Here is a 15,304-nt window from a genome sequence, read left to right on the forward strand (position 1 = left end):
GTCCTGGCATTATTGCATTTCACCTTCTGAGATAGATTTGTTAACGCTGCTCCGAAGGCAGAGAATGAGGTCTAAAACTTGGGCAATGAAATCTTTATCTGTAAGTTAAGGGTTTGAATGTCTGTCTTCTCTGTCATCAGGAGTGTGTGCTCTCTGCAGCAGGGCTGCGACTTCCCCCTGCCTCTCACAGTGCTAGCCAAGAGCAGGAACTTAAATGCTGAATGACTAAAACGGGCTCCCTTGTCCAAGAAGTCACTTTGTAGAGTGGAGCTTCCTGAAGATGGGGAAGATCTGAGCATTCAGAAGTGGGACTGAGAGATGGAGAAGTAGTAATTAGCGTAGAATGTGAGCTTCTGAGAGGACAGATGGGTGCGAGACTTGCCCTCTGGGTAGCTGCTGAGGATGACAGGTGAGAAAGGCGTCCTGAGACTAACCAGCCTTCAGTGGGTTTGGGGTGGGTGAGGGTGTTTTTGTGGATGCAGTGGGAGCAGGGGGTGTGAGAAGTGGCATGGCGTCTGCTGTTCATAAACCTTGTCAGCATACATTGACTACGGTTCAGGCTTCCAAATAGAATGTTGGTAATGAGTTATTTTTGACCTCTGTAAAGGCCAACCCTTGAAAGTGCAGGTACAATAGGGCCTGTAAAACAGTGAAGCAGTCCTTGGCCAAGGGCCGTGGTGCCATCAGATGGTGGCCCATCGGGAGAGAAGGCCCTGAGGGTGGAGGACTCTCTGCCTGTCCACATCCTCCCACTGAATGCACTTATGGCCCAGCCTGTCTTCTTCCATGGAGTCTTCCTCCAGCCTGCATAGGCCTCTGTCCATCGACTCTCATTAGACTGAATGTTGTAACACTCATTTCAGCCTGTTGAACGTTCTCTGTCAACTCTTCCTGGGGAGGGTTATACAGTCTTCAGTTAGGTTATAAACTACCTAACGTCTAGGGGCCACACAGTTTCTTGTATCTCCCCACAGTTTGTAGAATGCTGCCAACTGGGAATGTAACTGATCCCAAAATGCTCTTTGAGTTGAATTTTCTTTTTTTTTTTTTATATTTAGGACTGTAAAGAGATTAAAGGAGAGCGGTTTACTTATTGGGGAATAAAGCTGTCAGTGAACAATGTCTCGGCAGAAGACAGGGGGAGCTATGCCTGCGAAGCCAACCTGACACACGCAGGGAGGCAGTTCACCGTGTCCCGGAGAATTGCTGTGAATGTCAGTAAGTATGCTCATGGCCGCTGCCTGAGCCCGCAGCTCTGTGGGAGATGGCGCTCTGCCTTTGAGACGAGTGATTGGTTCTCCTGAAGGTTAGCAGGCTCTCACATGTCACTATTAGAATCAGAGGGTAGAAAGAATGAGGCACAAGCAGTTTAATTTCCTCATCTGAGAAAACAGAATACTCAAAACCCTCGGTCCACTGTAATTGAAACACACACATACACATACACATCCTGTATGTAGAGTGGCTACTGGGATGCCTGGCCAAGAATAGGGATGTAGTGAGTGGTGGATATTGTGAAAAGTATTCTCTTTCCCTGAGCCCTCGCTGGTGTGACTCTTTCGGTGGCCATGCCAGCCGTGGTCTCTGGAATTGGTTCCAGATGCCTCATGCCCATGAGGTCTTAGTTCCCAGCCCAGAGTGCTGGATTTCTTAAACACATGCCTGGAAAATTTTAAAGCTGAATCTTGGGGTAGAAGAAACCCAAACTAACAATGTCGCTCGAGCCATTAAGTTTGCAGAGGTCCGGGAGGAGAATGGCCTCCCACCCTTACAAAGCAGTTAGTGGTGGCCCAGGCCCGAATCCAGGCCGCAGGGCCGGGCAGCGGGTCCCTCTAACACTCAGCAGGGGCTTCTGCTCGCTGCCTTGGCTTTTTCCCAGGAGAAAGTTGTTTTCTATATTTACTCCGCTAAATGGGAAGAACTGAAGGCTAATCCATCTTTATTTTAACACTAAATTTATTGGGTAACATTGGTTAATAACATTATGTAAACTGCAGGCAAACGATTCCATATAGCACATGTCTGTATGTTTGTCTTTGCCTTGCCTCTTCATGTTTGTCCCTGATTTCTGTCAGCCTTCATGTCCTGGGGATGCTTAGAGATTTCTTGATGGTGTGGCTGTCTGCGGAGGTGTGTCCAGCCTGAGTGGCTTCCTGCTTCCCACCTGGAGCCCCTTAATTATGAAAATTAATTGCATTCGTTGTTATGATTGTTATGCATTGGGTTTTATGCTAAGTGATACAACTCTGAAAGGAGGCGCTTTGTGTTGGTCACAGTTGAAGCCCTAACACTGAACCCAGTGCCTGGCCCACGTCAGACGCAGATCTATGTCCGAACTGAATGATTGACTGCTCCTATACTTTAGTTTTATCTGTAGCAGAGGGAACTCTTTGAAAGGCAAAATTTCAAAGGCATCTGAAGAATAAGTCAGAGGTCACTGAGTCCAAGAGTCTAATTTTATGTAATTGAAGTAAACATTTATTTTTGATCTATTGTATACCCCAAATTGTTAAAATTTGATAAACAAAAAATTTTAAAAACTACACTTTGTTTTTTCTGTTGAGAAGCTCTCAGCTGAGTGGTAGCGGAGCTAGAGAGCATTTCACATTCTGTAGTGAGGACAGAGTTATAGACAGTGTCTGAGGGAGCAGGGAAAGACTCAGAGGTTGCCCCATGGGGGCTAGTAAATGGCCGGGAAGGCTTCAGAAAGGAAACGTCATCTGAGCTGAACTGTGAAGGATGAGTAGGGTTTGTGGAATAAAGAAGAGTGAGGAGGGGCAGAGAGAGTATGACAAAGCATACAGTGCCTGCCATTGTAGATTATGTTGGATGTAAAACTAATCTTGTTAGAGCAAATGTAAGTACAGGTGAGGAGGCCATAGAGTCAAATGGGCAAGGTCAAGGGGACCGGTTACATGCAGGATATATCATGTTGGTTCTGAAGAGCCCTGGGTCGGGTGCAAGTACAGAGCGACAAGGCTGTGTTTGTGATGGTGAACGTTTTGAGATGGTTTGGGCAGGAGTTGAAGAGGGTCTGGAGGCCTGGACCATTTAGAATGCTTCTTCAATGTCCAGAAGAGTGTTGATCATCTAGACTTGGATGGAAGTGGTAGTGCTTCTTCTCAGGCAGTCATTCAGCGACTCTTCACTCAGTTCCTAACAAGGCCAGGTCCTGTGCTAAGCAGCGAGAACATGATGGTGAGGGAAACAGCCAGGACCACTGCTCTGATAGGGCTTTGAAGCCTGAGCAGGGCGGGAGGGAGACATTTATCAGATAGTGTACTAATGATGATAACCAAGGAGATGAATGCAATGAAGGAAAGGAAGATAGATCAAACAGACAAGGACCTGTTGAAAAGTCAAGGAAAGCTTCCTGATAGTAGTGATGCGATGGTCAGGAGCACTCACTGAGTGATGGAATGAGCGAGCTTTTTTGAGACTGAGGGTGCAGCCAAGTGAAGGCCCTATAACAAGACAGACAGTGGCGTGTCTCAAGGGTGGAAAGCAGACAGGTTGGCTGGAGGTATGGCGAGTGAGGGAAATCATGGTGGGTTATAAAGTTAGAGAAATAGTCAGGAGCCAAGATTCGGTGGGAATAGGCACTCTAAAGCGGGGAGCATGGATTTATCCTAAGAGCAATGGCAGAGAGGTTGAGAGCAGGCTAGCTGATGGGACTCACATTGCTGAAAGCTCACTGTGGCTGCTGTGCACAGGGTGATCCCTACAGAAACAGGAGTGGTGGTTAGTAGGCAGGTGAAAAAATGCAAGTGAGAGGTCAAGTAGGTACAGGCAGCATGATGGCCCTGAAGATGGAGGGATGTGATGAGATGGGTTAGAGGCATTTTAGGAGGTAAAATCCACAGGTCTTAGTGTTGGATTGAATGTGAAGTGAGGGATGTGGCATGACCAAGGATGCTAGGCTTTTGGGCATACGCAAGTGATTGGATGATGGTATTATTCAATGAAATAAGGTAACTTTAGAGGAAAACTGGGGTGAGGAATGTGATCATGAGTTTGGTCATGGATAAAGTGAGTACATGGCTAAAGTGAGTACATGGATGAAGTGAATACACAGATAACATGAGTACACGGATAAAGTGAGTACGTGGATAAAGTGAGTACGTGGATAAAGTGAGTACATGGATAAGGTGAGTACATGGATAACGTGAGTACAAGATTAAAGTGAGTACATGGGTAAAGTGAGTACCTGGATAACATGAGTACACAGATAAAGTGAGTTCATGGATAACATGTGGATAACGTGAGTACATGAATAAAGTGAGTACATGGATAACGTGAGTGCATGGATAACGTGAGTACATGGATAAAGTGAGTACATGGATAACATGAGTACATGGATAAAGTGAGTACATGGATAACGTGTGGATAATGTGAGTACATGGATAAAGTGAGTACATGGATAAAGTGAGTACACAGATAAAGTGAGTACTTCGTGCTACTGAGATGCTCAAGTGGAGACATTGAGTAGGCTGTGGCCTATGTAGGTCTGGATCTTAGAGAAAGAACTGGAGATAGTACAGCTTACAAGGTCACTGGCCTTGAGATGGTAATTTGTGCACGGGGGTGGGGGGATGTCTCTCAGCCCAGCCTGCACCCTCTCCAATCTGGGACCCCTTGAGGGATGTCCCACTGCCAAGTCGGACATCCCTCTCACAATCCAGGACTGCTGGCTCCCAACTGCTTGCCTGCCTGCCTTCCTGATTGCCCCTAAACGCTTTTGCCTGCCAGCCTGATCACCCCCTAACCACTCCCCTGACAGCCTGATTGATGTCTAACTACTCCCCTGCCAGCCTGTTTGCCCCCAACTTCCCTCCTCTGCCAGCCTGGTCACCCCTAACTGCCCTGCCCTTCAGGCTTGATCACCCCCAACTGCCCTCCCTTGCAGGCCTGGTCTCTCCCAACTGCCCTCCCCTGCTGGCCATCTTGTGGTGGCCATCTTGTGTCCACATGGGGGCAGGATCTTTGACCACATGGGGGCAGCCATCTTGTGTGTTGGAGTGATGGTCAATCTGCATATTACTCTTTTATTAGATAGGATAGAGGCCTGGTACAGGGGTGGGGGCTGGCTGGTTTACCCTGAAGGGTGTCCCGGATCAGGGTGGAGGTTCCCTTGGGGCATGGGGTGGCCTGGGCAAGGGGCCTGTGGCAGTTTGCAGGCCACCCATGCCCCCCAGCGACACAAGCGGAGGCCCTGGTATCTGGGATTTATTTATCTTCTACAATTGAAACTTTGTAGCCTTAAATGGAGGCCAAGGCAGGCCAGGGCAGGTGGAAAGCTTGTCTTCCTCCATTGCCAGGGGCAACCCAAGCCTCCTGCTCTCTCTAGTTCTGTGGCTGCTGCCATTTCTCTTGGGATTTATGTATCTTCTATAATTGAAACTTTGTAGCTTTAAGCAGAGGCCTAGGCCGGCCAGGGTGTGCGGAAAGCTTGGCTTCCTCCATCGCTGGGGAAACCCAAGCCTCCCTCCTGCTCTCTCTGTGGCCGCAGCCATCTTGGTTGGATTAATTTGCATACTTGCTCCTGATTGGCTGGTGGGCGTGGCTTGTGGGTGTAGCAGAATGATGGTTAATTTGCATATTGCTCTTTTATTAGATAAGACTAGGGGCTCAGTGAACGAATTTGTGCACCTTGAAAGGAACTGTGGGCTGTGAGGCTGCAGTGGGCACAGGGGCGGGTCTCAGCCCATCCTCTGTGCCCCCGCCTGTCCCCTCCCACCACGGCCCCTGGTCCCATCTGTTGGCAACCCCACTCCTGCTGCCGCTGCTCCCATGTGCTGATGGTGCAGGCCCTGCTTGCACCCGCTAAAAGTGTGGAGAGATTGGGGCCAGCGCCAGCAGTGGGTGCGAGCGGGGCTTGTGCTGTCAGCAGGTGCGAGTGGCGGCTGCTGCCCCGATTGCCTCTCAGGAGCAGGGGGAGGTAGAAAAGCCCCCAGGGATGATTGAGGCCAGCATCTGGCGCTCACACCTGCTGACAGTGCCGAGTGATCAGGACCAGTGTCTGGCGCCGGCACTGGGTGCGAGTGGGACCTGCACCTGCAGCAGGTGTGAGCACTGGGCAGGACTGGGGCATGTGGTAGTAAAGAATTTTCAGAAACCACCAGAGGCTTGCCCGGATGACAGCGACCAGTGCCCCGCCTTGGTCTGGTGCTCCTGCTCACCTGCTCCACCATCTGCCACAGCTGACACCCGTCATGTTCCATGCATGCCCCTTAGTGGTTAGCGCATGTCACAGTGACCAGTTGTTCAGTTGTTTGGTTGTTCCACTGTTCAGTCTATTTGCATATTAGGGTTTTATATATATAGATCTCATCAGTTTATATTTATACCAAATATATAAATACTAGAGGCCCGGTGCATGAATTTGTGCATGGGTGGAGTCTGGCCAGCCTGCCCTGATCAGAGCCAATCGGGCCGGGCTGGCTTGGGGGAGGGGATGTGGGAGGTTGGCCAGCTGGCCCCGCCCCCTGGTCAAACTCCCAGTCGAGGGGGAAATTTGCATATTAGCCTTTTATTATATAGGATACTAGAGGCCTAGTGCATGAAAATTCTGGAGGGGGGGTCCCTCAGCCTGGCCTGCCCCCTCTCACAGTTCGGGAGCCCTCAGGGGCAGGAGGCGACCTGGAAATCAGGGGAAGGTGACACTCCCCCATCACACCTCTGCTGCTGCCACTGCTGGCAGCACAAGCCTTGGCCGGCCCTGGTTACCTGAACCTCGGGCAGCCCTGGGCAGCCAGGCAGCCACCATTCGAGGCTTGCCTGCGCCTCGGGCCGGCCCTGGGTGGTTGGGGGGCTGAGGGGACTAGGGGACTTTGGAGGCAGGCGCGCAGCACGGCCGAACTGCCTGGGGGCAGACCTGGCTGTGCACCTCCATCTTGTGGCTGTGGGCACTGCCATATTTGAGGGTGTGGCAGTCAATTAGCATATTCCCTCCTTATTGGCTGTGGGCGCCACCATCTTTGTGAGGGTGTGAGGGTCAATTAGCATATTTCCTCTTTATTAGATAGGATAATGGCAAAGCAAACTCTCTTGGTAGGCCAGCTTTTAGGTTTTTTCCTTAGCAATTCAATTATTTTTGGTTTAAAAATATGCATTTATAGAGTGACACTTTGTAACAGCATGAGTTCTGATTTTTCTTGACAAAGGTTTTTTGAGGGTCTGCAAGTTTTTTAATTCTATTATCACATTAAAGTAATTGGGGATGTATTGTATGTGATTTTAATTCAATTTCATGTATGATTTCTTAGCAGAAAATGTTGGACATGAAGGAAGAATCCCTAAAATAACATATCCAATAAACAATACAATTGAAGCACAACTTGGTGAGTAGAGTTATGAAAGCCGTTGAAATCACTAAGGGCAGAAATCCACAGCCTAGTGAATTTCTTGAATTTTAAGGATGAAGAAAATTCCATACACATCCTGTTTTCCAGCTTGGAGGTACCTGAGCTCCTCGGGAGAGGCACGAGACAACAAACCCAGGGAGCTGAGTCCTGGGCAGTGGTGGTACAAAGGCCTGGCAGTGAGCATGGCCTAGGGAGTGAATTTCAATGCGCTGGCCTCAGGCATTTTACAACCTGCACTACCTGATGTGTAGTCAGAGGCACTGACCTCTTCCCCTAGGCTGTCAAATTAAAAACTAACAACAGCCAACACAACAACAGACATCCAGAGTGAACAAATCAAAATTATACCTATTTTTTTGTCAGATCGGCAAAAAATATAATATATTTTTCAGTGTGCTACAAATTTTAGTAATTAGTTTATGTGTGCCATGCATCGAAAAAGGTTGGAAATCACTGGTCTAAATCATCATTGTGAATCTGCTTATGCAAAGGCAATGAAAATATAAATATAATTCCTGAAAGAGATGATAAAACTACTAATACAATGTTGGTCAAGAATTCTGAATGATATAATCTCACACTGGAAATTATTTTACAGGAGTAGAGAGAGTTATCATGTTATTTTCCTTATTTTACTTAGGAAGGAGCCAGTAAACATTGCCTCAGTTTATGATCTAAGTGAAGAAAAAAGCTCAAATAATTTTTTAAAATGTAAAGGTAATTACTAATAAAATACTAATTGAATGCTTTCTGAAGAAAAAAGTAAATTAAACAAATTATTATTAAAAGATAAATGCTGAGGTTGAATCAAATATTAAAATCCAGTTACCTGATATTTTTAAAAGACATAGTTCTAAAATACATGACCTAGAAGATTAAATATATAGTCATATGCCTTGTTTAACTTAACACAAAGAAATCAGGATGGCAATATGAATCTTTTAATCTGATAAATGTCTTTCAATGCAAACAATTAAATGACAAATTGAATCATTTAATACTAATAAAATTATAATTACCCCTTCCCCCCCAAAAAAAGTTATGTGCCAAATAACAGTGCATCCGAATATTTGAAGCTAAAACCCTTGGATATACAAAAGCAATATGATAAGACAATACAATTATTTCAATTATAGCGGGAGATTTTAACATACTCTGGATGTGACTAATTTGTTAGTCAAATCAGGATCTTAAAAATTATAGTAACACTAGGGGTCCGGTGCACAAAATTCATGCACTGGGGGTGGGGGGGGTCCCTCAGCCCAGCCTGCCCCCTCTCACATACTGGAAGCCCTCAGGGGATGTCCTACTGACGGCTTAGGCCCGCTTCCCCTGGGGAGTGGGCCTAAACCGCAGTCTGGCCTCCCTTTGTGGGAGGCAACCAGGCTGATCAGGGGAAGGTACCAGCCCCATCACCCCACTGCTGCAGCCACTGTCAGTCACCGCAGCCACCAAGGTGTTTTCATAAACACGGACTCCAGTCCCTTCACCAAGAAAAAAATGACAACTTTCTTTAGGCATTTTCAAGATGTGTCTTTCATAGGATATGCATTTCTTTCTTTATTTTTTTTATCTTCACCTGAGGATATGTTTCCATTGACTTTTAGAGAATGTGGAAGAGAAAGGGAAAGACAGAGAGAAACATCAAAGTGAGAGGAACACTTTGATTGGTTGCCTCCTGCATGAGCCCTGACCTGGGCCCCGGCCAGGGAGTAGCCTGCAACCTAGGTACATGCCCTTGATCAGAATCGAACCCAGACCCTGCTGTCTGCAGGCCTAGGCTCTATCCACTGAGTCAAACCGGCTAGGGCAGGATATGACATTTCTTAGCCCTCCAGCAGCAGACCTTCATTTTTTTCTCCAGAAGTGTGGTGGAAAAACCCTAGATCACCTTTTTGGATTCTTATTACCCAAGTTACTAAGAATATTACCAGTGGCATACAGGAAGCTTAGCCAATGTGCAGTCAGAAAAGGTGTTTCCTCTATAGATCACACCAATCACAGGCTGAGCCCTGCCCAGGCCAAAAGCTTCTGGCGGAGGCTTTCAGCCTTGGGCAGGGCTCCCCCAGCTCCCTGCGATCGCAGGCTCCACTCCTGCCCAGGCCGAAAGCCTCTGGCAGAGGCTTTTGGCATTGGGCAGGGGACCCCAGGCTCCCTGTGATCAGAGGCTCCGCCCCTGCCCAGGCCTGCCCAGGCTGAAAGCCTGTGGCCGAGGCTTGCCTGCCCAGGCCAAAAACCTCTGCCTCTGGCCGAGGCTTTCGGCCTTGGACAGGGGACCCCCAGCTCCCTGCGATTAATCGCAGGCTCTGCTCCTTCCCCAAAGCTTTGGGCTGGGGACCCCCAGCTCCCTGTGATCGCAGTCTCTGGCCCTGCCCCCTCATTCTGATGGCAGGCTTGGCCCTGCCCAGGAGCCCCCTGGCTCAGGCCCTTCCCAGGCTGCTCTCGGCTCACGCGGCCTTACCTCACAGTGACCTGAGTGCCAGGATGTTCCCGGGACACAGGCACTGGGTGCCTATGTATGCAAATTAACCACCATCTTTTTTTGGGTTAATTTGCATACTCACTCTGATAGGCTATGGGTGTAGCGAAGGTATAGTCAATTTACATGTTTGTCTATTATTGGGTAAAATGATAAGAATAATGTATTAAATAAGTCACACTAATACAAATTATGAAAAACTCAGAGTCCCAGAAGAGGAAATCAACAATTCTATCTTCTATTTATTTGCTTTGCTGGTTAGATATGACTCACAGTAATAGTTGCAGATTACTTAGAAAATAATGGCAGTGAAAACATGTCAAGCTTTAAAAAAACACATGTCAAGCTTCATGGAATGCAACCAACACTGAATCTAAACAAGATATAAATATCATCATTATCAATAGTAAGTGCAGAAATAATACAAATGCATAAACTAATCATTTAACTTTATAAAAAGGGGCAACAAAATAACCCATGGCAGAAAATAACAAAAGAAAAAGTAAAAAGATAATGGCTTTATTAAATGACTAGAGGCCCAGTGCATGAAATTCGTGCATGGGGTGGGTGTCCCTCAGGCAAGCCTGCACCCTCTCCAATCTGGCACTCCTTGAGGGATGTCCAACTGCCTGTTTAGGCCCAATCCCGGTGGGATCGTAGAAAATAATGGCAGTGGGAGATCACAACTGCCCTCCCTGCAGGCCTGAGTCCCCCCAACTGCCCTCCCCTGCAGTCCTGTTCCCCGCAGCCCCAACTTCTCTCCCTTGATGACCTGGTCTCCCCCATTATTAAGGTGGGATCAGGCCTAAACGGGCTGTTGGACATCCCTCTCACAATCCAGGACTGCTGTCTCCCAACTGCTCACCTACCTCTGCCTGATTGCCCTTAACTGCTTGTGCCTGCCAGACTGATCACCTCTAACCACTCCCCTGCCAGCCTGATTGACTCCAAACTGCTCCCCAGCCAGCCTGATTGCCCCTAACTGCCCTCCCCTGCTGGTCTGGTCATCCCTAACGTCCCTCCCCTGCCAGTCTGGTCACCCCTAACTGCCCTCCCCTGCTGGCCTGCCCTCCCCTGCTGGCCTGGTCACCCCCAACTGCCCTTCCCAGCAGGCCTGGTCCCCCCCAATGGCCCTCCCCTGCTGGCCTGCCCCCCCAACTGTCCTCCCCTGCTGGCCTGATCACCCCTAACTGCCCTCCCATGCAGGCCTGGTCCCCTCCCAACTCCCCTCCCCTGCAGACCTTGTCTCCCCCAACTGCCCTCCTCTGCTGGCCTGGTCACCCCTAACTGCCCACAACTGCCCTCCCCTGGAGGCTATCATGTGGTGGCCATCTTGTGTCCACATGGGGGCAGCCATCTTTGACCACATGGAGGCAGCCATCTTGTGTCTTGGAGTGATGGTCAATTTGCATATTACTCTTTTATTAGATAGGATAAGTTCCAGGTTTGGTTCTGGGATAGAAGGGCTCATGGTGGGGTGGGGTGGGGCGGGAGAGATAAAAAGAGAAGATAGAGAACCTCCAGTAAATGTAACCCCCCAAAGGTAGAGAAACTCAAATACAAAAGAAATGAAAAAGCGTATCAAGCAATAGTGGAAAGGAGATAAAATCTTTTAAAAGGCTTTGGACCTACATATGTATTTTAATAAAGGTCTTATAAACTTTCAAGGAAATAATAAAGCTTATAACAGAGGATATTTGTCTACATATCACCATGTGACTTCGCCAGTGGATTTCTCAAACACTCAGAAAAGATGAGTATATCTGTTATTGACTCTCTTAATTAACTTCCCCCACTTCTTGTCTTTGAAAATTCTAGCCAATATGTTTAGACATTAAAGAGAAAAGAGATATAAACTGCTGTGAAAGAGGAAGGAGGTAAACATATAATTATTTTAAATGATCTATGCTTATCTACTTGGAAATTATAAGAAAATTCTCTAAAAAACTATGATCACTCACAATTCTTCCATAAGGAATTCCAATATAAAATAAACTTTCAAAGCTAATAGAATTTTTTATGCCTGAAATAATCGTATATTTTGTAGAGAAATGGCATTCAAAATTGCAATAAAATAGCAAAATATTAAGAAATAAAAAGAACAGGAAATTTGGAAGACTTGCCTACATAAAAAAAAAAAAATTGCAACATTTTAGGCAAGGACATTAAAAAAGACAAGTCTTAGTGATTCCTTAGCATGGTTCCAAATGGGGCACTCAGTATCAGAAGTAGGTTATGTCTCCCAGATTAATGTACATGTTTAATATCTCACCAATTAAATGCCACTGAATTTCCTGAAACTTGACAAAGCTTTTCTAAAAGTCATGTCAAAAAATGCTGGCAAGAGTCAGCAAAGAAATAATCAAATAGAAGAAGTATACTATATATTAAAAGTATATTATAAAGTTACTAGAGGTCCTATGCACAAAGATTCGTGCAAGAATAGGCCTTCCTTCCCCTGGCTGCCAGCACCAGCTTCCCTCCAGCACCCGGGACCCAGGCCTTCACTCTGGCCGCCACCTTCCGCCTTCGCTCTGGCCCTGCTGCCCTCCTTTGGCTCCCTCAATCCCCCCCCCCCCCCCCATAGCAGGTGTCCTGGCCTGGCCGCCGCCATATTTGTCATGCCAATTTGCATATTCCCTCTTTATTGGCTGTGGGCGCTGCCATCTTTGTTGCAGAGTGATGGTCAATTTGCATATTCCATCTTTATTAGATAGGATAATAAATAAATATTGATATTTGCATACAAATAGGTTAAAGTAACATAAAACAATAAACAGATGCTGGAATATATAGGAATTTAGTAAAACAGATTTGGGGCATTTAAAATGTGTAGGGAAAGAGAAATATAGTATATATATGAAGTTAATATAACTTATTAAATTTGAAGACTATGTAGTTTATTCTTTACCTTATAACAGACACAAAAATACATTTTTGATGAATTAAAGAAATATCTATATATATAAAAGGCTAAGTAACTGACCATGAGTCTGACTGACTGACCAGATGGTATATATGACGCGCACTGGCAATCTATATATATAAAAGGCTAAGTGACCTTCGCATCCGAAATAACCGAACGGACAACCAAACAGGCTGTGTGGGGCAACCAGGCTGGCAGGGGGGTGTAGGTGGGGGTGACTACACCTGCAGGGGGTCAGTTGGTGGTGACCAGGCCAGCAGGAGCGGGCCTAAACCAGCAGTCAGACATCCCCCGAGGGGTCCTGGATTGGAGAGGGTGCAGGCTGGGCTGAGGGCACTCCCCGTGCACAAGTTTCATGCACCGGGCCTCTAGTCTATAATAACGGAAGTGTAATATGCTAATTAGACCAGACAGCTGAACGACCTTCCAGATGTCCTTCCTGACGACATTCTGGATGAAGCCAAGGCTACAAGGGCTGAGGCAAGCTGCCGTGGCTGCGAGGGCCAAGCCCCTTGCATAAACTTCATGCATCAGGCCTCTAGTTTAAAAATAAACATTGATTTGCGCATGAGCGATATTTGTCCCCATCTGATACTGGCCTCCCAATTAAATTAATTCAAAGACCTGTAATGCCAGCATTTGCAATGACTATTAATAAATCACAAGGACCAACTCTAGACAGAGTAGAAATATTTCTACCTGAACCCATTTTCAGACATGGTCAGTTATATGTTGCTTTCTCTCGAGTTCAAAGAGCATGTGACATTAAAGTTAAAGTTGTAAATACCTCATCACAAGGGAAATTAGTCAAGCACTCTCAAAGTGTTTTTATTCTTAATGTGGTATACAGGGAGATATTAGAATAAGTTTAATCAATTTATCAGTCATTGTTTTTATATCATGTTTTTGTTGTTTTTATATCATGCTTTTGTTGTTTTATATTATGTTTTTATATGTCTTTGTTATTGTTATATCATTTATTATTTTTTTTATTAATCTATTTATATATTATTTTCATATACATTTTACTAATTTTCTTTCATCTCTGACACTTCTATTATAGAGAAAGGGTGATATTAAAATACTTCTTATTAATTTCTTTTCAATGTGCATGAATCCGTGCACCAGGCCACTAGTATATAAATAAAACCGCAAAAGTTACATTAAAAACTAAAGACATTTTTAAAAAATCTAATGCCAGAACGATGTACTTTCAAAAATAAAATCAGTGGAAGAAATCACAGAAGATCAAAAATTAGATGAGCATAAAAATGTCGATGGCCCTATAGATGGAAAACGAAGACACAGGGTCCTGTGCGCCTTGTGCCCTCTGCCCGGTAAAGTAATCAGCACTGACCCCAGGAGCGTGTTTTGGTGACGAGAAGGTGGTCAGGCTCAAACCAGGGTGTTTGTTAAGCAGGTCACTACGGGTCGGGCTTTCACGGAGTGTTTGTGAATGCGGTTTCAGGCTCCACCCTTACCGTGAACTGCACCATCACAGACTCCAGGGACAACACCAACCTGCGCTGCTGGAGGGTCGGCGGCACTTGGGTGGACGTGTACTACCGAGAGTCCAAGCGGGTCCGAGAAGGAAACGAGTAGGTGTTTTGTTGTCCTGGCTTCTCTGCGAGCCAGCGCCACTTTCTCCAGTTCAGTGATGGGTTAGTACTGCTGCCTGAGAAGGTTACTTCCTTCTCGTCGCTCCCTTTGGCTTTGTCTCTCGAAGATCTCAGTGCTCTGTGTGGGCGAGCAGCTGTTCAAAGATGATCACTCTCCCGCGTCCTCGTTCCAGGTGAGGTGAACAGGAGGCGTGGCCTGCTGGAATAAGATCAGTTCCTGTCAGCTGCTACTGAAAACCAGTCTCATTAAGCAGCAAAACACGTTGGCAATACAGGGACCCTTGGGGAGCAATGCATGGTCATTAGCTGATTGAGGGCATAAGCCCGATTTACCATGGTATGAATCACATGGTGCGGAACGAGACTCATGAGGTCAGAGGGCCGGGGACGTGTGCTGGGCCTTGCAATGTCAATAAGTTAGGGTAAGTGGAGAGGGAGAGGGGAAGTCCTTTGGGTGGAGTCTACAGTGAACAGAACCACGCTTCCTTGTCACTCTGTCCCCAAGAGAATGCAAGTTTATAACTACACCATGCACACCCCTCACTGAGCTACTGGGGGACGTGTTCATAGGCACACGGTGGCTGGAGTGTCTCTAGGAAAGAACCTGGTTCTCCAGACGAGGGATCATGAAACACGGTGGGGAAGATATGACTCAGGTACTAATGATTGACTCCTCTTCCACAGAACCTGCGTTGCTTTTAAGGAACATGCTATTTACACAGTTAGCATAACCTTTTTAGAAGTGAAAATGGAAGATTACAGCCAGCCCTTCACATGCCATGCTGGTGTGTCTGCAGCACACTTCACGCTAAAGCCCCCAGGTAATGTTCCCGTGGGCGAAGTACTGCTCAGAGGGCTCAAATGGTGGCAAGCACACACTCGGAAGACAAGTGGCATGAAATGCAAGCGTGAGGCA

At 46.6% G+C, this 15,304-nt stretch overlaps 1 protein-coding gene across 1 annotated transcript in view; it reads left to right on the plus strand.

Annotated features, from left to right (window-relative positions):
- Positions 1-15,304, plus strand: part of IL1RL2 (interleukin 1 receptor like 2) — a 51,008-nt gene that overhangs the window by 12,216 nt on the left and 23,488 nt on the right. The window contains exons 5-8 of the mRNA XM_054728020.1: positions 1,059-1,218; positions 7,266-7,340; positions 14,238-14,367; positions 15,073-15,209. Coding sequence (XP_054583995.1) covers positions 1,059-1,218; positions 7,266-7,340; positions 14,238-14,367; positions 15,073-15,209 — 502 coding nt within the window. The remainder of the gene's footprint in view (positions 1-1,058; positions 1,219-7,265; positions 7,341-14,237; positions 14,368-15,072; positions 15,210-15,304) is intronic.

The sequence above is a fragment of the Eptesicus fuscus genome, chromosome 16, assembly GCF_027574615.1.
Source record: "Eptesicus fuscus isolate TK198812 chromosome 16, DD_ASM_mEF_20220401, whole genome shotgun sequence".
NCBI lineage: Eukaryota > Metazoa > Chordata > Mammalia > Chiroptera > Vespertilionidae > Eptesicus > Eptesicus fuscus.